Here is a 25,784-nt window from a genome sequence, read left to right as displayed (position 1 = left end):
TTTCCTCCTCTGTCATCTGTCTGGTTTATTATTCTTCTCCAAGCTTCATTGTTTTTAAGTGTTTTTACTTTTTCCACTTATTCCAACTCCACAGGTAAGGTGGCTTGGATCAACTTTCATATCTCCCGAACTACATCATTGTTGTTCTTGACACACTACGAGTGATGCAGGGGACACTTTGAAATCCTACTTGAGTGACCGAGACGGTCAGATAGAAACAGTCAAATTGCAAAAATGTGATTTGAATCGCATTTCAAAGCACCTCCCGTATGTGGTTTGAATCTGCTTTGGAAAAATTGTATCTCATGTGGTCTTTTTGATTTCCAGAGTGCTAAAAAAAAATCAAGCTAGATACAATGAGATATGCTAAAAAACTGATTTTGAGTGGTAATGTGAACAAGGCTTTTATGCTGCATTTACACATAGAACAGAACGCATTATGAATATCATATTTATATTTTATATTTGCTTCATTCTTGGCACATTCCTGACATTCTTAATGTCACTTAACACATCTGAATATTTTTCTTAATAGTGCGTTGGTGCGTTATATTCATGATTTTTGTGGAGCATGTTTTTGGCAGTCAAAAAAATCTTCCACGAATGTCATGCACCACCCTCATTTTGCCTCATGTTGTGGAGGTAGCAACTGATCGTGTTGATCCATCATGATTAGTGGTGATCCTTAATAAAGCATGACAGCGTTCTTCTCTGACATGTGCACATTAAACCCTGCTGCACCTCATGCAGTTTCATTGCTGCTGTATGCTGAAGAAGGACTGTGACGCCAAGTTGGCTAAAGGTCTCGTTTCAGTGCTCCTCGGCGCGCTCCTGCAGGTGTTCCACCTGCTGCTGCTGTGCCTTATGTTTGGGAAAATGAGTGAGACGAGAGCTGCGTGGAGCCACACATCTGGCTCTCTCTATGTCTTCCTTCTCTCTGCGCCACTCCATGGCACAGAGCCCAACTAAACATGCAGTCACAAAGTTCTTCTGCTGTGGATTTTGAGGAGCAAACTGGAGCGATCTGAAATGCTCAGTAGCTGACGGTAGGATGAATATGGATGTGTGTGTGTGGGGGGGAGACAATTCACTTCATTCACAACGTGACAGAACGTAACGATGTGCTATTCTGTGCAATTGCGCGGAACAGCGTGCAACAAGTGTGGAACATTATTCTTGACCGTGTGTAATAGTTCCTGATAATTCGCCAACAAAACGTGCCATTAATCGCAACGCATGGTAACATGTTGCAGCAGTTCCTGAGGAGACCTGACGCCTCTGCCCGAATCATCACATTTGTGATCAGCAGCCAAGAATGTATACTTCGTGGCATTCGTGACTTGTCGTCGTTATGTGTAAACGCAGCATTAAGTAGCCGTGTGTTTGGCACAAAGTCACTCCAGCAATACCCAGTGATCCTCTCAAGAGACCTTACTAAAGAAAGCTAGTCATTGCTTTAGATTGCTGGTTAGCATCAATGTCTCATAACAATATAGTCAGGCAAGAAGTACTCGGATTCTGAAAACCTGGACCTTTATTCTCCCAAACACTTCTGTCCAGGGACCACATCACATTAAAATGCTTGATGAAGTAGCACGTCGTAAAGGTTATAGTTATGGTGTGCCTGCATGTGTATTCTACAATAAATAAATCTTACAGTTGCATTTTTATCTTGTTCTGTTCAGAAATGCAATGGTTTGAGTTGAAGACCAAGCCCTACCTTTGCAAGCAATTTTGTTAGAGCTGATTCAATTGTTTTGGGTAATCCTGCTAACAAATCAACATACTCTGATAAAACTGCCTTCTTGAAAGAGGTAAAAATCCTGTTAAGAACACTAAAGTTAAAAAAAAAAAAATAAATTCATTGCACTTCCTGGCTGTTCATGTTCATTTTTTTTTTTTTTTTGTATTTTCATCTTTTACCATCTGAGAGAAATAAACAATAACAGATTTATTGAGAATATATTTTTTACAAGCAAACATGTTACTACCGTATGAGGCTTTTTAGGCATTTAATTTGAAAGTTATTGTCTTTTGTCCTTGTTGTGTTGATGGATTTTTTTTTTTTTCTTTCATGCTAAATAGGATCTGGAGTTGGTTGTGTTGACGCAACATCAAATGTGCTACCAACAAAAACAACTTTGGCTCAGGGGTCACATTAGAACCCTGGCTGCACACGCACACAGCCGTTTGTTATAATCCATGTGTGCAAATTACACACTTATGTTCTCCGACTGATGCATATGCGAACTATGTTCTAAGCTGTATGCAAAGGGTTAAAGATGCATTTGCATGCATGCCATGTGTGTACACTTATAGTCGCATGTAGACCATGTTCATGCATTGTGGTCTGATTTTTAATTTTAGCAAGGTGGCCTCAAGTGTCGTTTGATCTGTGGTGTGGTTTTACTCACGTTTCTAATATTTGCTAACATGGCTACAATTGTGCCTGCTTTAAGGTGTGCTCATTATCTCAGCATTCTCAAAATGGGTTTCTTTACCCATGTAAGATTTATTTCACAGAAAATTAATCCCTCAGCTCAGAAAACATTCTTAACATGAACAGTGTGTACAGTAGTGTTCAGAATAATAGTAGTGCTATGTGACTAAAAAGATTAATCCAAGTTTTGAGTATATTTCTTATTGTTACATGGGAAACAAGATACCAGTAGATTCAGTAGATTCTCACAAATCCAACAAGAACAAGCATTCATGCTATGCACTCTCTTAAGGCTATGAAATTGGGCTATTAGTAAAAACGTAGAAAAGAGGGTGTTTACAATAATAGTAGTGTGGCATTCAGTCAGTGAGTTCATCAGTTTTGTGGAAAAAACAGGTGTGAATCAGGTATCCCCTATTTAAGGATGAAGCCAGCACCTGTTGAACATGCTTTTCTCTTTGAAAGCCTGAGGAAATTGGGACGTTCAAGACATTGCTCAGAAGAACAGCGTAATTTGATTAAAAAGTTGATTGGAGAGGGGAAAACGTATACGCAGGTGCCAAAAATTATAGGCTGTTCATCTACAATGATCTCCATTGCTTTAAAATAGACAAAAAAAAAAAAAAACAGAGACGCGTGGAAGAAAATTGAAAACAACCATCAAAATGAATAGAAGAATAACCAGAATGGCAAAGGCTCACCCACTGATCAGCTCCAGGATGATCAAAGACTGTCTGGAGTTACCTGTAAGTGTTGTGACAGTTAGAAGACGCCTGTGTGAAGCTAATTTATTTGCAAGAATCCCCTGCAAAGTCCCTCTGTTAAATAAAAGACATGTGCAGAAGAGGTTACAATTTGCCAAAGAGCACATCAACTGGCCTAAAGAGAAATGGAGGAATAGTTTGTGGACTGATGAGAGTAAAATTGTTCTTTTTGGGTCCAAGGGCCACAGACAGCTTGTGAGACAACCCCCAAACTCTGAATTCAAGCCACAGTTCACAGTGAAGACAGTGAAGCATGGTGGTGCAAGCATCATGATATGGGCATGTTTCTCCTACTATGGTGTTGGGCCTATATATCGCATACCAGGTATCATGGATCAGTTTGGATATGTCACAATACTTGAAGAGGTCATGTTGCCTTATGCTGAAGAGGACATGCCCTTAAAATGGGTGTTTCAACAAGACAATGACCCCAAGCACACTAGTAAATGAGCAAAATCTTGTTTCCAAACCATCAAAATGAATGCCTCGCAGATGTGAAGAAATCCTGAAAAACTGGTTATACAACTAAATACTAGTTATTCACAGGATTGCTAAAAAAAAGCAGTTTGAACATAATAGTTTTGAGTTTGTAGCGTCAACAGCAGATGCTACTATTACTGTGAACACCCCCTTTTCTACTTTTTTTTTTTATTACCAATTTCATTAGCCCGATTTCATAGCCTTAAGAGTGTGCATATCATGAATGCTTGGTCTTGTTGGATTTGTGAGAATCTACTGAATCTACTGGTACCTTGTTTCCATGTAACAGTAAGAAATATACTCAAAACCTGGATTAATCTTTTTAGTCACATACTTGTAGCACTACTATTATTCTGAACACTACTGTATAACCTGAGGTCGGGTTTGGTTATTCAGTCACAAAATACCTCAAGGGGGCTTTGCACTTGAATCCTTGTTTCAAATAAGGAAATACTTAAAAGCAAGCTTTAATGGGCACAAATATAGAGGAAACTACAGTAAAAGCAACAAGAGGATGCTGTCTTCAGTGATGGACAAAAAAGGCAGCAGTAGTTTGGAATTGTTTGTTGGAATATCACAAGTCCTTTCATGACGCTTTGACAGTTCCAACTTCTGCTCATGTTCCAAATAAGAAGCAGTCTTTTGAATGCCGAACTAACTTGCTTTTGTTGGAAATTCTTAAAAATATTTGAGCTTCATGAGCCAATAGGAAACTCATTCCATATTAGTGGAAAAGGCCCCTTCTTCAACATTGGTTGCTCAAGTACATTATCTAATTTGACAGCACAACCAACAATGGAAATGTTACAAAAAGAAATAAAAAAAAAACAAACCTCCAGTTACTGAATGTGAGTTGACTACACAGTAATACAAAGTACACAAAATCAAATGAATTGATTTTTTTCTGCTGATTATTTTGCTTACAAAGGTAAAGCATTCATATTTTTGAGGTATCATTTAAAACAAAACTGACAAACTGTGTGGCCAACAAGTAATAGTATGTTTTTTAGTATATATATATATATATATACACTCAACAAAAATATAAACGCAACACTTTTGGTTTTGCTCCCATTTTGTATGAGATGAACTCAAAGATCTAAAACTTTTTCCACATACACAATATCACCATTTCCCTCAAATATTGTTCACAAACCAGTCTAAATCTGTGATAGTGAGCACTTCTCCTTTGCTGAGATAATCCATCCCACCTCACAGGTGTGCCATACCAAGATGCTGATTAGACACCATGATTAGTGCACAGGTGTGCCTTAGACTGCCCACAATAAAAGGCCACTCTGAAAGATGCAGTTTTATCACACAGCACAATGCCACAGATGTCGCAAGATTTGAGGGAGCATGCAATTGGCATGCTGACAGCAGGAATGTCAACCAGAGCTGTTGCTCGTGTATTGAATGTTCATTTCTCTACCATAAGCCATCTCCAAAGGCGTTCAGAGAATTTGGCAGTATATCCAACCAGCCTCACAACCGCAGACCACGTGTAACCACACCAGCCCAGGACCTCCACATCCAGCATGTTCACCTCCAAGATCGTCTGAGACCAGCCACTCGGACAGCTGCTGAAACAATCGGTTTGCATAACCAAAGAATTTCTGCACAAACTGTCAGAAACCGTCTCAGGGAAGCTCATCTGCATGCTTGTGGTCCTCATCGGGGTCTCGACCTGACTCCAGTTCGTCGTCGTAACCGACTTGAGTGGGCAAATGCTCACATTCGCTGGCATTTGGCACGTTGGAGAGGTGTTCTCTTCACGGATGATGCGAAGGAGATGTGTTGCACTGCATGAGGCATATGGTGGTTACACCAGATACTGACTGTTATCCCCCCCCAATAAAACAAAACTGCACCTTTCAGAGTGGCCTTTTATTGTGGGCAGTCTAAGGCACACCTGTGCACTAATCATGGTGTCTAATCAGCATCTTGATATGGCACACCTGTGAGGTGGGATGGATTATCTCAGCAAAGGAGAAGTGCTCACTATCACAGATTTCGACTGGTTTGTGAACAATATTTGAGGGAAATGGTGATATTGTGTATGTGGAAAAAGTTTTAGATCTTTGAGTTCATCTCATACAAAATGGGAGCAAAACCAAAAGTGTTGCGTTTATATTTTTGTTGAGTATATATATATATATATATATATATATATATATAAATTTTTAATCTCATTGCCTTTGTCAATTTTTTTTTTTTTTTTTTTTTTTAATCCCTGTCCTCCTCTCCAGGTCCAGCAGCAACAGTGGAGGTCTTACAATCAGCAGCCTGCTGAAAGAGAAAGAAGGCCCAGAAGCAGCCAAGTTCACTGTGGATGAGCTCTGCCTAATCTGTAGCATCCTTAGTACGGCTGAGTACTGTCTGGCTACCACGCAACAGGCACGATCTCAAATACTATAATACACAGACATGAGTGTCCGCTGAACCCTGCATTTCATTTGAAATGTCATATTTTGTTGTTGTGGTTGTTGTTTACTGTTTGGCACATTTCACTACCAAGGGAAAGATGTTCCATTCGATATTTAGTTTGTATAGCCAAGCCATCAGTTTTATTTCAGTGTATGTTACAAAAGTGTTATTGATTTAAAAATATTACAAAAGGTAATGAGTCAAGCAGAGTTTTAGGGATTAAACTCTAATAGGTGCAAAGCATCCAAACAGGAATTTGTTAAATTTAAGTGTTTTTTGTTTGTTTGTCTTGTAGCGGAATCCCCATATGCAAGGTTGGTTAGGATTACTTTGAAAGAATACATGTGGATTACATGTATGTATGTACATCCATTTGGATTACTTGTAATCTGATTACTTTTGGATTACATTTCAGAGTAATCCTACCCAACCCTGCCCATATGATACATACTTGTGTGGGAGATAATTACGTACATTTTAAAGGACTGATTATGGCAAGTAGTGTCTTAATTTTCACAGCCCACAAGTAAATGGACATACTTAATATGAACATTATTTTTAATCCAATTCATCGCTTTTATAGCCAGTTTTTCAGAATCCAGCTTCCATTTAAAATTAGATTAGACAGAACTTTAGTAATCCCTTGGGAAGACTCCCTCGGGGAAATTGAGGTTCCAGAAGCATTGTACAGCAGCACACAGGGTAAGAAGCACACAGAGTATCAAAAGTTAAAGTAAAACTAATTTGCAAATATAAATACACAAATATAAAAATACTACAATTACTGCTCACTACTGGTTTACTGGCTACTACTGTTCCTCTCCTTTACATCCTCCGTCTTCTTGTTACTGCTCCTCCGCCCAAGTGAGGAGCTGTACAGTTTGATGCCCTTAGGGGAAAAAAGAGTTTTTCAGTTTTTTTAAGTGTAGCCTGTCAGAAAACAGTAGTGATATTTCTGGTTTTTGAAGAACAAAGGTTTGACCTTTTGTTTCAGAAGTGTCAATTTGTTCACTTAAAAAGCAAAGTTTTTAAAATGTTTTTCACGTTAAAACCCAGTTAAAGTATTTTTGTTGTCTGTAAGCTTTCTTGTATCGTGTATTTGTAAAATATTGTTTTTTGTTGTTCCCCCCCCCCCCCCCCCCCCCCCCCCCTGTGTACATGTTTTTGTCTTCTAGCTGGAAGAGAAGCTCAAAGAGAAAGTTGATAAAGTTTTAGTGGAAAGAATTAATTTGACTGGGGAGATGGATACATTTAGCACGTAAGTGACAAATGCAATAGATGAAGTTAATTGATATTGTTTTAATGACATGTTCAGTTTTTGTTGCACAATGTAGTAGTCACGGCAATTTCAAGTGAGCATACTTCACATTTTATTTTACAAATAAACAATTGCTGGTATGTTTAAGATGTTATTATTAATAGTACTGGTTTGTTCATTTTTACACCTAAAAGACTCAAAGCTGGCATAATCACCTTTTTTTGTTTTTCAGGGTTATCTCAAACAGTATCCAACTACTTGTTCAAGATCTTGACGCTGCCTGCGACCCTGCTCTTACAGCGATGAGCAAGGTTCAGCACCCTTACACACATACACACACACACATACACCACAACATTCAAAGATAAATGTACTGTACATGTTTTTGAGGCTTTGGGAACATTCGTTCTGCTACAAATCCATCTAGTCATTTCCAAAAAGTTTATTTTTATTTTGTGGTGGGGGGAAGCATCTAGTTACGTGTGATGCCCTTGAAGTGAGTCAACTCCTGTATTCTCACTGGTTCATATCCTCTCTATATGATAACCATCTGTTGGGCTTGTGTTTGTGTTATGCCTAAGCTTGCTCCTGCCCTGTCTTTCTTTTCCTTCTTCAGATGCCTTGGCAGAATGTGGAGCACGTGGGTGACCAGAGTCCTTATGTGACATCAATCATTATGCACATTAAGCAGAACGTGCCGATTATACGAGACAGTCTGGCTTCTACACGCAAATACTTTACCCAGTTCTGCATCAAGTTCACAAAGTAAAACTGATGCACAGTCATACACACTACAAAGCTCTTTGTTGTACATCTATGGTTAAAAGGTTTTATTATCTACATTTTCTTCAGTATGTCACAGAAACACTCTAACAGTGATGCCAGTAACGCGTTACTCTAATCTAACCACTTTTTCTAGTAAAGAGTAAACTAACGTGTTAATCTTTCCAAATCAGTAATCAGATTAAAGTTACTTCTCCAAGTCACTGTGCGTTGCTATTATTTTTGCATTGTGGGTCGATAGCAGCATTAAACTTGGTCTGTGGGCAGGAGGTCGGGGTTCAACTGAACTGCCCACTTTAAGCGAGCTGTGAGTTTTTCATCCGCGGTTTTCTGCAGCAGCTCATTCTCACCTCTTAAAGCGCAGTGACAACAGCACACCTGCACTGAGCTTTACAAAGACATTTTTATGCTTTTTTCTCCTTTATTTAGAATTCTGAGCTGAGCTGCTCTGTATCTGCTGCTAAAAACAGCTGATCCTCCGCGACATGTCAACAACTAACACTATTTTCCACTCAAATGCACCTAAACTCTCTTTCTGAGGACCACATGATGTGAAAACGCAATAAAACTTTCTTACCTGTAAATCTGGTCATGTTTTCTGCATAAATAAATGTTATCCATTCTCTGTGCTCAAACGCCAAAGCAGGGGCGAATCCAGATGGAATGGGGGCGTGGGGCAGGGATGTGCACCCCCACAACACCCTTAGATTAAAGGTTCAGTTTTGAAGCCTTTTTTACTACAACTACTAATACTACTTATAATAATAATTTCGACAAGTAAAATGTTTAGAGAGAATTTAAATGTTAGAAAAATGTTAGAATTTAATAGTTACATTTAGAAACAATGTAGGTTAGAAATTGCAAGTTTTACAGTTATAAAACAAGTATTTATTTTCATTGAAGTCAAGAAAGGGTGACTATAAAGCGAGTTTTGGCAAAACAAGTATCATTGTCATGTTGAGGTGGCAGAGGATTGCTGTCGGCAGCTGTGGAAAGTAACTAAAAAGGTAACTAGTAATCTAACTTAGTTACTTTTACAATTGAGTAATCAGTAAAGTAACTAAGTTACTTTTTCAAGGAGTAATCGTAATCAGTAATTGGATTACTTTTTCAAAGTAACTGTGGCAACACTGCACTCTAACCTCTTATTTTTACACGTGATGTCTCTACGCAGTGATAGTGTATTGCCATTTATTATTGCAGTGAAGAAGTGTGCATGAAAACACAAGACGTTTGGTGTTGTGCACCTTATTTAAAGATAAACTGAAGTTGAATGACATCTCTTTCTCTTGTCTTAGCTCTTTCATTCCCAAATTTATCAACCACCTATTCCGATGCAAGCCTATCAGCATGGTGGGAGCTGAACAAGTGAGTACAATTTCTCATAATCTGTCCTAAATATAAATGTGAATGTCACTGATATTGCTGAGTGTTACTTAGGCTGTTTCATGGAGAGTTGAAAATCACTGCATTCAGAGCCTGTAAAGTCCAGTTCTCACTTTCATGAATTTACATTCCAGAAGTTCACGGTTTGAATTCTTGTTCTTACCTTTGAAATCATTTAAGAGGGTCAATGAGGGTGTCGGTGGTGAACTGGGATGTTACAGCTTTGAACTGTGGTGGTGTTTTAATGGTGACTGAATTTTCACTATTTTCAAAAATTAACTCGGTGTTAACCACTCTACCACTTTTAATTTACAACAGCTAATCCCACAAATACAGTCATGCAGAATCATCCTCAATTAGTTTATTGTGACAGATAATAGAATATTTCGGGGAAATCTTTCAAATGATGGTACAAGCTAGGCCTGGGCGATTTGGCCTAAAAATAAAATTTCAGATTTTTTCAGAAAAAATCTGACTTTCGATTTTTTTCGATTTTCTAAGATGGCTGCCATACTTGTTTTTGAAGTTATTCTTTCAGTGATAGATATGCACATACTTCCCCAATGTTGATGATCCTAACACCAAATCATACCTTTTTAATCATGCTGTAAATAGGTGCCAACCTTGGCTGGGGATGTAACCTGTTGATGGACTGGTGCCCCATTCATATAGGGATAAGCACTAAAAAGAACCTACTTTTAGACACCTAGGTCATCCAAACTGGTCCACATGGTGGGATTCTGTACACTTCAGTACACCAGAAAAACTCATTTTTCATCTTTTGTTTTTTTCCATCTTTAAAATTTTACGGGCCTGTGGGCTTTTTCAAGAGTAACGTTGAAGGCGTATTTTTAATAAACTTGGTGCTTGTACCACCATTTAAAAGATTATTCAAGTTACCTACTGCACTAATTGCCGGATCCGACTGACCGAAATTGATATATTATGTCTCTGAGATGTGTCTTTAGTCTTGATTTAAAAGATTCATCTGAATCAGACTTATGCCAATTACAACGGTGGCAGTTTTACTGTGATACTGTGGTGTAAATGATGTTTGCATCAACTTAGAATCATTCTGTTTTGCCTGTGTGCTCTGTGACCCACCAGCTCCTCTTAGACACTCACTCCTTGAAGACCGTTCTGTTGGACATGCCCTCCATAGGTTCACAGGTTCTCCGCAAGGCACCTGCCAGTTACACAAAGATTGTGGTGAAAGGCATGACACGGGCAGAGATGATCCTGAAGGTGAGCGAGGGGCAGGGCTCCTGGTTCAACTGCACAGTGTGGGTTTTTTGTTTGGTGTTTTTGTGCTGAGCATCACCCAGTTGTCAGCTGTTAAAATTTTACACAGCTCATCCTGAAATTGGAAAAACACTCAGCCTTGCTCTTGAGGTGCGTAGAGGTTAATTTATCGCTATTTAAACCATTTACTCTTCACATATAAACTCAAAAGGGGCTTCCATCTTTAACTGATGGATTTTAATGACAGCCTCAGCTCGACTCCAAATAAGACCTCAACGCATTATAAAAGCCGCTCAATCTTTATGGGATACTTAAGATTTTGCGACATTTAACTCAAGTGGCTGAATCCATCCAGCCCCATTTCTGACCTTTAAAGGCTCGGAACTTCACATCGAGCCTCTTCTGTAAGTGTGGTCTACATTCTTTGTTTGCCGTTTAGCAGGTTTCATGTTGAAACTTTGACATACTCAGTTAAACACAGACTTGGCTGTTTTAACACGTGACTGAGAATAGTCTGGCACAACCTGCAGCTAACTGCTTTTTCCACTAATTGAGGTTCTGTCCCACAAAGAAACAATAGCCTGACTAAACATTGCTGTTTTCAGTGTTTGCGGTTCGACTGGTGAGGCTGTGTAGACTGTTTGTCTTGAGTCACTGCAGCATATTATCTATTTAGAGTTTATTTTGGACAGAATAACCCTTTAATTGTGTTTTTAACCCTCACAGTCGTATTTTATGAGTATGTTTCCATAATCAAACCCAGCTCACATGAGACGAGTAGCTGGTTTAATGAATGAGGCAAAACAACACACATGCACAGCGTGCACATACAGCCATGCATCTGCATGCGCAAATGCACACAAGCCTCATGCCCACGCTTGGTGTGAAATTATTCCATTTTATCTCGCGTGTGTAACAATTGCTGTTTTCAGCGAGGAGAGCAAACACAGGATTAAAACCAGCTCAGCGTGGCCCTGTATTACCGTACGAGGCCCCAGAGGACACTGGTATGTGGCTGCCACAGTTTAACCCCACCCTAATTAATCTTCCCTGGAGTGTACAGAAATGTTGATGCATGCGCGCACACACACACACACACACACACAGGCGCGCACGCCTGCCTTTTCCAGGAGGCCGTCTTTCCTTCCTTATTGTGATTAAGATGCCGTGATGTTTATAGCAGAGTGTGACCTGCTGTAAACCTGCTGTCAGCTCTGCTGCTTTTTCTCTGTGAAAAACAAGTGGCTCCCCTGTAAAATATTGGTGATTTATATGTATATTTTTAATACAGGCCTGCTTAGTCTTAAGTACTCAGGCACACTTACTTAGCTGTGTAACTGTCCAGATGTTTGTTTTTCTTTTTTCTTTTTTTTTTTATTTCCCCCCTCTGTCTGTCAGAAGGATTGAAACCAAGGCTTGTATTCATTAGTGTACATTTGCAGCTGTACTGGATTTAGAGATTAAACGATGGCAATGATTAGTTTGGCTTAAGGATAAAAACTTATGAAGGAAACATTCAATAGCACGGACTGTGGTAAATGAGATGGTGTTTCAGCCTCTGTTAGAACAAGAAGCATGCATTGATGCGTCCCCCCCCCCCCCCCCACCGCTAATTTGTACCACAGCATTTAAATGGCTTAGTGTTGGTTTTGTTAGTTTGTCAGATAATTTCGGAGATATTCAATGAAGCACATCTTCTGTCTTCAGATACAGTGTTTGGAAATTAATAACAACCAGCTGTGTTGCCAACAAAATCACACAACCAGATTGGGATTTGGGGATTTGTTTATTTATTTACTTTTTTTGGTGGTTCATTGGTTAGAATATGGATATTAAAAAGAATACTGACCAAAAAACAAAATAAAACACTGTGGCTGTGAGGGGATAATACACTACAGCCATCAACACTCTGTAAAGTGGGCGGTCCTTAAAGGGTTTTGTTGAAACCCAATTATGCTCAAGTTCAGACCCATCTGAGAAACATACATTTTATTTCAAATTAGAAATAAAATCTGTTAAATTTAGGTGATGTTTCAAAGACACAAGGATCGATACTCTGTTCAGTAAGGGGGGGGTCCTTAGAGGATCTTGGTGAACTTTGGTCATGCTCAAATTCCACCATGTCCAAAATGCACTTATTTGATATGTTCATTTAGAGAGTTGGTTAAGATCAGATAAATGTTGTCATGGACACGAGTCAGTTCTCTGTTCAGTAATTTGGGGGGGGGGGGGGGTCCTTACAGGGTCTTGTAGAAACTCCATTATGCTCAAACTTGTACTCCTCATTTGGGGTGTTCCTTTCAAATTTGGTTAAATTCAGATAAGTTCAAGTTGTCATGGGGACAAGAAAGTGTGATTGGCAGATGCCCAGACGGGAGTTCATTTCTGTGTTACCCGTCTGGCCTTCAGGGGATAAATAGGCTGAACAGAAAGGGTCATAATGGCCTAAACTGGAGAAGATTCAATGTGCTTTAAAATGAAACCATACACTAAAATACAATCCAAGCAGTAGATATATTATTGTCAGGCATTTTCAAATCAAAATATTTTTTGTGGATATTATTAAAAGTTCAGTTCCCTGGAAGCACAGCTTCTGGTGGTGAATCATTCTGAAAACTTGGAAGGCCAATATTATTATTATTAATATTAGCATTCTTCTTTCTGCAGAGGTTTTGTCCTTGGAAGCAGAACATTTTTGATGTTGTATAATCGATGTTGTGCAGCATCAATGATAATCATTTCTGCCTCGGGGTTGAACCAAAAGCTTGCAAAAGACAAACAGCTCAGAATAAGGTCAATACAAGAATCTCTCTGCCTCAGCCATAGTTTTAAATGACAGCATGTAATGTAAAAGAAATCTGCTGCCCCACCAAGAAATATTGATTAACTGGGAAAATTAACAGCCCAAGAAGGTTAACCAAAGCTCACTTTGAGTACTTTAAATACATCAGCTGATGCAAAATCTCTAACCTGGAGTACAACCCCTGGTAAAAATGGCAGAATTGCACTACATATAGGATGTTCAGACACTTTTCTTACTTTATAGCAAATTAACAGATCACTGGTACAGTCCAGATCTTTTTATTTTTTTACAGCTAAACATTGTCACTTTAAAAACACCTCAGACTAATTAAATATGATTATTTGAATGAACAGCACCTTGTTGTTACAGATTAATTTGTGGAGAAATCATTCGGTGACAAGGAAAGAAAATTGGAACTGCCTTTGCATTTCTAAAGCAAACAGGTTGAGGATGCAAATTAGCCTGCAGTTAAAAGAGAGTACTTATTGACCGTAATATGCTGTTAGACTTGGCCAATTGCAAGGAAATGTGGCCCCAACAAGAGAGTTGTCAGTAGAAACAGTGGTAAGGATTATAAAATGCCCCCAGGAAGGGAATCCATCAGGGAGTGTGATAAAAGGTGTTTGTTGTTCCCAGTCAGCTGTGTCTAATATTTAGTGCAAATATAAACTATGGACAAAGGTTGTAATGTAAAACAAAACGATATGATGAAGAGGTCAAAGCATCATGATAGGAAATGCAAAGCAATATGCCTTAAAAGTAAAATATGCACAACAGATAAACGGGGAAGTAATAAATGGTAAAAACTGAGCTTCAGAGGACCAATCTTGGAATTATTGAAAATTATATCTGTGATGAATCATGAATCTACACTGACCAGAGAGATTATGCTGGAACTTTATTCTAGTGATGTTCTAATGAAATCTGTAAAGATAATGCATGAAGTAAACATGCAAATTTCCATTCTCGGTTGTATTTGGAGTTGCACGTCAGGTGAAGGACCTGGGCACGTGGTGGCCATTGCTTCAGCAGTCCATGCAACGGTGTACAGTGGCATTTTTGACACTTTTCACATTACATCTATAGAAAATTGGTTTGGTGATGATGAAGTCGTGTTGGGATGATGGTGCATCTTGCCGTATAGCAAAGCTTAAAGGTTTTTCTTCAGGAAAGGAATATCCACTTAGTCATATGGCCAGCAAACCGTCCAGAGCACCAATCAGTTAAAAATTTGTGTTGGAAATTAAGAAGATCTTTGTTCAACAAGGCGCCTTCCTACAAAATTGATCTGTCACCTGTTCTTCGAAAATTCTGGGACCACCTTGATGGAAAAGAATGTTCATTCTTTGGATGAAGGTTTACAAGACTAATGGTGTGCCATCTGGGCCCGGTTTCATAAAGCGGTTTAATTTTGTTTATTCGACTAAACTTACTTAGTCGATTAATCTTTTGACATTAGTCGTTGCACAAACTGCTTAATCTGCTAAAGTTTTACATTAGCTGACTGCAGTTTTTATCCTGGTACAGAGGAGGCTATCTTATTTTAGTCGACAAAACTTGTCTTACCTCAAAAATGGTAGCTATTATGTATCACCACTTGATGGAGCAGGAAGGAAGGAGAGCCTTGTGGGTGGAGCGGGTGGTCCGGTGTCGCAGACCGAATGGTCCCCCCCCTAAAATTGGTCCGCCCTGCCTTCACTGCACATGCGTCATTTGGGACCACAGCATGTCTGAGATGGAGTCTCTTCACCCAAAGCGATCAAAGGGAATAATGTGATAACTATCAGATGATAAGGTAAAACCTCTTCAATCATTCTAAAGTCAGTTTTAAGCAGAAACAAAGCCATTTTAAGCAGAAAATGAGGCGATAATTGGCAAGTCATTACTGACGCTCTGAAATGACGTAGGCGCCGTAGCAGCTCTGATCGGTCCTCCATGATGAAATAATGCTGAAATAATGCTGAATTTATGTGGAAATGATTGTTGTACAAAAGCTTCAGATATCTGTCGCTGAGATAGATGATGACGAGTGCAGTTTAAAGCAGAAACAAGGTGATAATCAATGAACTGTGGCTGACTCACAGAAATGATGCTGCTTGGCTCCGAAATGAAGCATGCGCTGTGAAGGCAGGGCAGACCGTTTTTTAGGGGGGACCATTCAGTCGGCGACACCGGGACCGGACTTATCCATTGGTGATGTTTACAGATGCCGAGGCCGGGAGCACTTCTCCTTTGGTGCATGGACTCGGCCATGTTTGTAGTAGACAGCCAACCTGGAAGTAAACAAAAGTCTTGCGCACTGGATGTGGTTTTGGCAACAGCACTGGCGTGGTCACTTGTGTCTGTGAAATCGTCTACTAACGTAAAACCGCTCATCTGCAAGTTTACTCATCGATGTGAAATGGAGATTAGACGGCTAATTTTGGGCAACTAACCTTAGTCGAGGAAGTAAGTTTAGTAGACCAAAAGATTAGATTGCTTTATGAAACCGGTCCTTGATGAATATCTTAAAAATAAACAGAATTTTACTGAAATTTGGTACAGACAGTCCTTGGGGAACTGTCTGGTCGTGGTAAATTGGACTTTGTGATTGAACCCCTGTGGACCCCCCCCCCCCCCCCCCAAGGCCCCAAAAAGGGCAAAAAAAAATTCAGTTTTTCACATTTTCTATTTATTGCAGGAAAACTTTTGGAGACCAAAATAATTTCATTGTCCATGATTCATTCTGAAGTTCTCCCAGGACCTCCCAAAACGGCAAAAAATACGTTTTGCACAGTTTGATTATAGCAGAAAATCTGCTCATAGAAATTTTCTTAAATTTGGTACAATCCATCCTTGGGGGACTGTCTAGCCATGGTAAGTTAGACTTTCTGATTGAATCTCTGTGGGAGGCCCAGAGCCCCCAAGAAGTGCACAAAAAAATGCCATTTTTCACATTGTTCCATTTATTGTGGGAAATCTGTTCAGTAACTTCTCTAAGTAAGTCCCTTCGGCTGCTCCCTTGTTTGCACTCAGGGTCGCCACAGCAAATCCAAGGTGGATCTGCATGTTGAATTGGCACAGGTTTTACGCCGGATGCCCTTCCTGACGCAACTCCACATTACATGGAGAAATGTGGCAGGGGTGGGATTTGAACCCGGAAACGTCTGCACTGAAACCAAGTGCATTAACCACTTGGCCGCCACCCCTGCACTTTTTAAAAAAAAAAGATTCTGTTAAAGGCTCACTACAAGCAAGAAAAAATGTCATTGTCCTTGAATCATTCTAAGGGCCCCATATGTACCAAAAACATTCTCAATTTATTGCTAGAAAAACTGCTTTTTCCAGTAATTCTGCATATACAGTGCATCCAGAAATTATTCACAGTGCTGCACTTTTCCCACATATTTGTTTTTATGTTATAGCCTTATTCCAAAATGGCTGAAACTCATTATTTACCTCAAAATTCTACACACAATTCCTTATATTGACGATGTGAAAAAAGTTGAGATTTTTGCAAAGTTATTAAAAATAAACACTAAGAAATCACGTGTACATAAGTATTCACAGCCTTTGCCATGAAGCTCAACATTGAGCGCAGGTGCATAATGTTTCCACTGATCATCCTTGAGATGTTTCTACAGCTTAATTGGAGTCTACTTGGGGTAAATTCAGTTGATTGGACATGATTTGGAAAGACACACACCTGTCTACATATAAGGTCCCACAGTTGACAGTGCATGTCAGAGCACAAACCAAGCATGAAGTCAAAAGAATTGTCTGTAGACCTCTGAGACGGGATTGTCTTGAGGCACAAATCTGGGGAAGGGTACAGAAACATTTCTGCTGCTTTGAAGGTCTCAGTGAGCACTGTGGCCTCCATCATCCATAAATGGCAGAAGTTCAGATCCACCAGGACTCTTCCTAGAGCTGGCTGCCTGTCTAAACTGAGTGATGGGGGGCGAAGGACCTTAGTCAAGGAGGTGACCAAGAACCCGATGGCCACTCTGTCAGAACTCCAGCACCATCTCTGCAGCAATCCACTAATCAGGCCTGTATGGTAGAGTGGCCAGACGGAAGCCACTCCTTAGAAAAAGGCACATGGCAGCCCACCTGGAGTTTGCCTAAAGCCACCTGAAGGACTTTCAGACCACGAGGAACAAAATTCTATGGTCTGATGAGACAAAGATTGAACTGTCATAAATACCAGTTGTCGTGTTTGATGGAGAACAGACACTATCCCTACAGTAAAGCATGGTGGTGGCAGCATCACACTGTGGGGATGTTTTTCAGCGGCAGGAACTGGGAGAATAGTCAGAATTGAGGGAAAGATGAATGGAGCAATGTACAGAGGCATCCTGGATGAAAACCTGCTCCAGCGCGCTCTTGACCTCAGACTGGGGAAGTGGTTCATCTTTCAGCAGGACAATGACCTTAAGCACACAGCCAAGATATCAAAGGAGTGGCTTTAGGACAACTCTGTGAATGTCCTTGAGTGGCCCATCCAGAGCCCAGACCTGAATCTGATTGAACATCTCTGGAGGGATCTGAAAATGGCTGTGCACCCATGCTCCCCATCCAACCTGAAAGGGCTTGAGAGGTGCTGCAATGAGGAATGAGCAAAACTGTCCAAAGATAGATGCACCAAGCATCTTGTGGGATCATATTCAAGAAGACTTGAGGTTGTATTTGCTACCAAATGTGCATCAACAAAGTATTGAGCAAAGGGTGTGAATACTTATGTACATGTGATTTCTTAGTTTTTTTTATTTTTAATACATTTGCAAAAAAATAAACATTTTTCATGTTGTCATTATGGGGTATTGTGAGTAGAATTTTGAGGGGGAAGAATGAATTTACTCAATTTTGGAATAAGGCAGTAATATCAGAAAAAGTGAAGTGCTGTGAATAATTTGTGGATGCACCATATGAAGATTTCTCTGAACCAACACAAACACTGACCTTGAATCATTCTAAAGGCTCCCCCATGCCCCTTCCCCTCCCCCAGAAGGGTAAAGAAAAAAATTGGCATTTGCTGATTTCCTCAAAAACTATTCAATGAATTTTTCTGAACATTCCTCAGGTGTCTATCTGACCTGCGTGGTCTCTTGACTCTATGCCTCAAAGAATTTAGGCCGCAATAAAAGCCAGAATAATAAAAGACTGATTGTAATTCTTGTTGATGATTCCTGTTTTTGTTTTTCCTCAACAACATTGGCGAATGGCTGTGCGTAAAGATGTGTGTATTGTTTATAGTGTGAGCCAGTGCTTTTATGTTCAAAGCACATAAGATTGAGTCTGTGAGAGACGGGCTCTCTGGGTCTGTACGACGCCTGTGAGACGTGGCTGTTTTCCACGATCTTCCAGCCAAGCCCACCAGACCTCCGGCTCTGTCCCACCTCTGAAGTTGTCTTCAAGGGGAGATTTCAAAAGCCAGCCCTCTTCCACACCCTTGTTCAGACTGAATACTACTCACTATGTTGCTCTTTGATTTCCCCCTTTCTGTGCTTGTTTTGTTTAAATCCTTGTTTTACCTTTACTTTTTTTTGTAACAAGGTCTCTCCAGACCTTCCCTCTTGGACCTACTCCAGGACAGTTGCTAAGTAAATCACTCAGCCAGCAGGGCTTGTCAGAAGTAAAAGAATTCCTCACAATCCTGAGTGCGTGCACACAAGCACACACATACTCTCTCTCCCTCTCCTGTTCTCACCTTCCTCTGTGTGTTTGTACGCTGAGAAAAAAAGTCATAAAGCATCAAAGGAATCATTGTGGCTGAGGAGAATAAGGCACTGTGTGTGTGTGTGTGTGTGCGCGCACACGCATACGTTTGTAGAGGACAGATTGTGGAGTCTGTCAGCCATGTGTTGGTTTGTGTCTTTTGTTGCACACTACAAGAAATACTATGTGATCCATGTTTTCCATGCAGTCTCTTATGTTACTAAAAAGAAGAAAGGAGAAAAAAAAAATCTATCCCCATTTCTTTGGTCTGATTAGTCTTTTTTTTTTGTTGTTTGTTTTGCCTGCTTTTGAGGAATACTATTACTAACTTTTGCCCAGGCTCGTTATACCCCACCAGAAATTCTTGCTCACTCATGCATGGAGTAATTGGTGTGTAAAAGAAAAAAAACAGAGTGAAAAAGGAGCTCTTAAATATAGCAGCTCTTTTTTTTTCTGCCACTACTCCTTGGATTTGGTTTGATGTTCCCCACCCTCATCCTCCACCTCCTTTGGTCCATAGCTCCTCATGTGGGATCATTTAAAGATCTCTTGGCTGGAAACCAACATCAGTCTTCTCTTTTGCAGGTGGTAATGGCCCCACACGAACCAGCAGTGGTGTTTGTTGATAACTACATTAAACTCCTGGCAGATGGTAATCCTGAGACCTTCCAGAAGATTCTGGACATGAAGGTCTGTTGGCTTGACTCTGCTTATGATTTTCTCCATTTTATTAGTTTCTCCTACTGTCCTGAATGCAATGTCGAGTTTGAAGCAGCGCCCTGTTTTGGTTCCAGTACACTTCAAAAGGCATGAGACAGAAAGGAGGCGTCTCACTTGCAATGTAGTCCTGAAGAAATTAGCTTGTTTTATGCTACTCTGGATCAGTAGGGGGCACAGGATGACCACAAGCTGCTTCCGATCTGCCACGATTGGTGCCAGGCCACAAACTCCATCAGGACTGAGAACTGCTGAAAGTTAAAACAAGCCTGCTGCTAACTACAAACACTTGCATGTATTGTGTTTGTTTCAAAAATAATTTTTGTTTCTGGACACCCCCCCCAAAAAAAACGCATTACTTGCTGTTAGGCTGTACCAAGATACTTTGTCTAACGCAGGTAGAAGATGACCGATTTCTAGCTGGAACTTGGTATAAACACCTCTCCACCTAACGACAAGCAGCTTCTCACTCACTGTATAAACAAAATAAACTACCCTCGTCTCTGAAAGGGTATTTTCAACTGGAGAAGGCCAGCGGGCTACTTGAAAGAAAATTGAGGTGTTCAAACATCAAAAATATATAGATGAATTTCAACACTCAAATTGATGTAATACGTGACAGGGAGAAACATTTGGTTTCTTTTTTGAACTTTTATACTATGTTCTATATGTATGTGCTGCTGCCCCTGGTGGTGAACAAAAGGAGGTCAGTGCCATCATGCTGCAGCACACTAGTAAAACCCAAAGAAGATTGCTGTTCTTTTATGAAATTATGTATTTGAAGGTGTGTAAAGCCAATTTGGCTTATTCTAATTTATCATGGAAAATAAATGTCTCCACTCAGCAAAGAGTTGTATCAAATAGCATTGTATCACAGCAAACTGGATTTGTCCATAATTTTAAGAAATATGGTCCATGAATCGTATCATAGCCCATGTATCTCGATGGGTATCGGGTCACTTTATAAGGCAGGGATACACACACCTACAAAGGTAGCTGTTCTTGGAATGTAGTGCAGTTAATCTGAAATATGGTTCTTTAATGTTAGCAAAATTAAATTTTAAAATTGATGTCAAATGCAGTCATGTTTTGCTGCTGCTAGTGCTAGCATAAACAGAGACACTAAAATGGCAGCAGACGTGTTGTGCATGCAGGTGGAAGATGGCTCAGAAGTCACAAACACAACAGACTAAAAGAATGCAAATCAACACGTCAGGAAAGTTCATGTCCTGCTGAGGTCTGTGTCTTTTGAAGTGTACAGCAGTTTTTCTTATGACCTTCCCTTTGATTTATCAACTTATTACTTTGGCCTTGCTACAACTTCTAGCAGGATATTTTATGTTTTTCAGAGAAGTTTCCCAATGCCTGGTGTCATCACCTTCCTCGTGTCCCTGTGTGCATTTGTGTCTCTGTTTGTAGGGTTTGAAGCGCAGCGAACAAAGCAGCATGCTGGATCTTTTCAGGCAGAGATTACCTGCTCCTCCCTCCGGGGCCGATGGCGGACCCTCGCTTTCCTTCAGTGCCCCCACGCCGGAGCAGGAGTCCTCCCGCATCCGCAAACTAGAGAAACTCATCAAGAAGAGACTGTGAATCCATGCACTGAACACAGAGCAGCAAACTAGGAAGGATTTTCTTTTTTCCCCTCCTCCCCATTCAACGTCTTGAATGTAAAAAAAAAAACAAAACAAAACAAAAAAAACTAAAAGTTACAGAAAGACAAACAATTGACTGGTATTTCTCTCTCTCTCTCTCCTTGATATGAAACTGAAGTAATGTTGAATTGTGAAGCATCTTTCTCCACCACTGCATCATGTTGGCATGCGTTTGCACAAATCTGTTTTACAGCATACACTCGGTACATTGTCGCAATATATTTGCACTTAAACGACTGATTGTAGTGCTTTTAACTATATACTTAAGTAGAATGACTTGAGGCAGCCTGATTTCAACTAAAAAGTCTGTTTTCTGAATGCAGAGTGAAATGTTTAATTTCAAGTCGGGATACCAGTTTGAATAATCACTGCAATCCATTGAAGGCGGGCACGCGTCATTAGTGTCCGGGGAGGGGTGTTTTTTGTTGTTGTTTTTTTCTTTTTCATGGTGGCCTTGAGTGACTCACTGACTTACTGTTAAGAATTCCCAAGTCCAGGACAAAGTGGATCTTTGGATTTGCTGAGTTCTCAGTGAAGACACGAGTCTGGTCTCTGTGTTGGCATTTAAACCTCCCCGTAGGTTGACTTGCAAATCACAAGCAGCTAGCTTAAATCCTTTAAACTTGGTGGCTTCCCACTAGGGAGAGAAGAAGACATGTACAAAATGTGTACATGTGCACGATTGATATCTCATAAAGCAGTTGTAAATATTATTTGATTGTTGAAAGCTCTTGTGTTAAATTGCATTAATATGAATACATGGTTGTGCTTCAGTGAGATAAAGCTGCACACAATGTGATGTGCTTTTCTTAATACTAACCCTGATCTGTCCTCAGTAGCAAGAAGTACATCGGTGTCTGGAAACCCGAGCGTGGTTTGAGGTTATTCTTTGGTAACTCTTTACTATGTTGTTGAAGATGAAATAAATGTTAACACATTTACTGTACACATTCCTGCCACCAGGTGCAAACTGTGACTTGTTCGCATCGTCTTATTTTCCACATGAAACTGTTACCATTAAAACAGTTTATCTCATCTACTTGAGTCTGTTCTTGGAGTACTTGATATGGATCATCAACTGGTGGTTCGCAGGCTCGTAGCCCGTGAGATGTTGTTTTGGGGCCCCAACATGTTCTGCTGAAGATGTCTGTCTCACTTGTGAGGCCTGTTATGCTACAGACATGAATTTTTTCTGGTTATTACCTGATTCCTGGATGTGGACCATGCTACTGTTTATAGGTCTGTTTTCACTGCTAGAACTCAGCCTACTTCCTAGATGTTAAGAATGTTAACAGGAAGGGCCCGGTAACGTGCCTTCTCAGGGTATGTAGTGATGTAATAATTTTGCGCAACAGATTTGCTCATTTCTCTTCAAATTCTCACAGATATCATGCATCAAGAAGCAAAACAACACCTGTACCACCTCAACGGTTCATCTGTCCACTTCTGCTTTTGATTTTTTTTTTCCACCTTCTTTGCACTTGCTCTTGTTTCACTAGTCTGGTTTGCTGCTTGTTGTTGTGTTCTCCCATGTAAGCTAGCAACCAACTAGTGTTGACCTCTATCCAGTGGTTTTTAGGGCCACTCAGAAGTATTAAAAAATCCATGAAAATCATCTATATGGGGTGGTCCATGTGATGGAGATATACAAAGGTTGTGGACACCCCTAAATTGGTGTCCCAGTTCCTGCAGTGGAAAAGACCGGGTGTTACAGTCCATATTGTGATGTTGGCATGGCATATTGGGCTACTGACAGAAAACATTAACCATGATTAATGTTAATATAAATGTTGGCATTGCTATTTTTTGTTTTGGTTAGACGATTCAGCAACCAGGGATACGCACCGGCAATAATAGACTTCAGAGTCTACATAGGACTTTCTTCTTTTTGTTGTCATGATAACTGTTGTTGATGGTAACCGCATCAACCACTAAATGCTGGTGTTTGCTGCACCTAGCATAAAGATGCTAATGTGAACCGCTGTGTGTGACCACATATGCCATACACTAATGCGCGCCACTAGCTTATGGCAAGTGAATGCTCTTGTTTTTGCCGAACAACTATTAAGTTTTTGTATATTCTGTGTTAGTGCACACCCGCGGCCAACGTGCTTGATGACTTCCTGCACAAAAAGTACTTTCCAAATAATGCTGTATTTGTGATGACAGTGCATTTTCATGGGTAACATAAACATAAGGAGTACATTTGGCACAAGAACTTGTGTATCGTGTGTTTTTATGCCTAAATGATCGTAAGTTAATATACTCGCACTCATCCAGCAGCATCTTCTCATGTTGGCAAATTCAGTGCTGGATCAGTCGAAAGTAGTCCGGCGAGCTATCCCACCCACAGTGCCAAAATAGAGTTGTCGCTCCAAGGAGTGCGGCACGCTGAGCTGTGTGCACATATGCTAATGTGAGTTTTTGTTGAATAATGATGTGCCATATCAACATAAGACTGCCCAAGATACCTCACCGTACACTCCACCTGCAGTAAATACCCATAAAAATGCATCTGTGGTACTAGCTTGTTATCCGCAACAGACTTCTGGTGCAAATTTCAATTTATTTCAGTGTTTATCATTGTCCATAAACTGTTCAATGAGCCTAAAGTTCTGAGGCACCACACTACAAATGAAGATCGTGGATCTGCAGCCGTGTCAAAATCTACTTGGCTTCATTCACCCAAATGCTACCGCTCCACAAACTATCACTAAAATTACTCCATATATTTTATGAAAAACATCATGCATGTCCATTATCCAGACAATCTGAAACAAGACCATTGCCTTCTTAATCAGGGACTCATTGTCACCGTCACAAACTTAAAATAGTACAATGATACTTTGAATGATGTAAAAATCACCTTTCCTGGAATATAAATAGGAAAGTGTTAAAGAAGACTCAGAATTGCCTTTATTGTCATTGTAATTTGCATTACAACGAGATTTGAGTGCAACTCCAAAAGTGCTTTCCGTGGTGTGAGTAATTTTTAGCCAAATAAGAGTGAAATTTTTTGGAATCATGAAAAACAAAAGAACGCTCCAACACATCACTAGTATTTTGTTGCACCACCTCTGGCTTTTATAACAGCTTGCAGTCTCTGAGGCATGGACTAAATGAGTGACAAACAGTACTCTTCATCAATCTGGCTTCAACGTTCTCTGATTGCTGTTGCCAGATCAGCTTTGCAGGTTGGAGCCTTGTCAACCTGGCTTCAACTTCCACCAAAGATATTCAATTGGATTAAGATCCAAACTATTTGCAGGCCATGTCATTGACCCTATGTCTCTTTTTGCAAGGAATGTTTTCACAGTTTTTGCTCTATGGCAAGATGCATTATCATCTTGAAAAATGATTTGATCATCCGCAAAAATCCTTTGTTGATGGGATAAGAAAAGTGTCCAAAATATCAACGTAAACTTGTGCATTTATTGATGATGTAATGACAGCCATCTCCGCAGTGCCTTTAACTGACATGCAGCCCCATATCATCAATTGTCTGTCAATTGACTGTGGAAATTTGCATGTTCTCTTCAGGCAGTCATCTTTATAAATCTCATTGGAACGGCACCAAACAAAAGTTCCAGCATCATCACCTTGTCCAATGCAGATTCGAGATTCATCACTGAATATGACTTTCATCCAGTCATCCACAGTCCACGATTGCTTTTCCTTAGCCCATTGTAACCTTGTTTTTTTCTGTTTAGGTGTTAATGATGGCTTTCGTTTAGCTTTTCTGTATGTAAATCCCATTTCCTTTAGGCGGTTTCTTACAGTTCGGTCACAGACGTTCACTCCAGTTTCCTCCCATTCGTTCCTCATTTGTTTTGTTGTGCATTTTTTATTTTTGAGACATATTGCTTCAAGTTTTCTGTCTTGACGCTTTGATGTCTTCCTTGGTCTACCAGTATATTTGCCTTTAACAACCTTCCCATGTTGTTTGTGTTTGGTCCAGAGTTTAGACACAGCTGACTGAACAACCAACATCTTTTGCAACACTGCGTGATGATTTACCCTCTTAAGAGTTTGATAATCCTCTTCTTTGTTTCAATTGACATCCCTCGTGTTGAAGCCATGATTCATGTCAGTCCACTTGGTGCAACAGCTCTCCAAGGTGTGGTCGCTCCTTTTT

At 40.1% G+C, this 25,784-nt stretch overlaps 1 protein-coding gene across 1 annotated transcript in view; it reads left to right on the top strand.

The window, feature by feature from the left end:
- The window catches only part of vps53 (VPS53 subunit of GARP complex), an 82,620-nt gene extending 59,938 nt beyond the window's left edge, over window positions 1-22,682 (top strand). Inside the window, 8 exon segments of the mRNA XM_034169378.1 lie at window positions 5,934-6,081; window positions 7,287-7,369; window positions 7,602-7,680; window positions 7,986-8,134; window positions 9,451-9,520; window positions 10,646-10,783; window positions 19,866-19,970; window positions 21,417-22,682. Coding sequence (XP_034025269.1) covers window positions 5,934-6,081; window positions 7,287-7,369; window positions 7,602-7,680; window positions 7,986-8,134; window positions 9,451-9,520; window positions 10,646-10,783; window positions 19,866-19,970; window positions 21,417-21,587 — 943 coding nt within the window. The 3' untranslated portion in view covers window positions 21,588-22,682.
- Window positions 22,683-25,784: the final 3,102 nt, after the last annotated feature.

Source organism: Thalassophryne amazonica, chromosome 4 (assembly GCF_902500255.1).
Source record: "Thalassophryne amazonica chromosome 4, fThaAma1.1, whole genome shotgun sequence".
Lineage (NCBI taxonomy): Eukaryota > Metazoa > Chordata > Actinopteri > Batrachoidiformes > Batrachoididae > Thalassophryne > Thalassophryne amazonica.
Note: the sequence above shows the minus strand (reverse complement) of the source record. Positions and strands in the feature narration are given on the sequence as shown.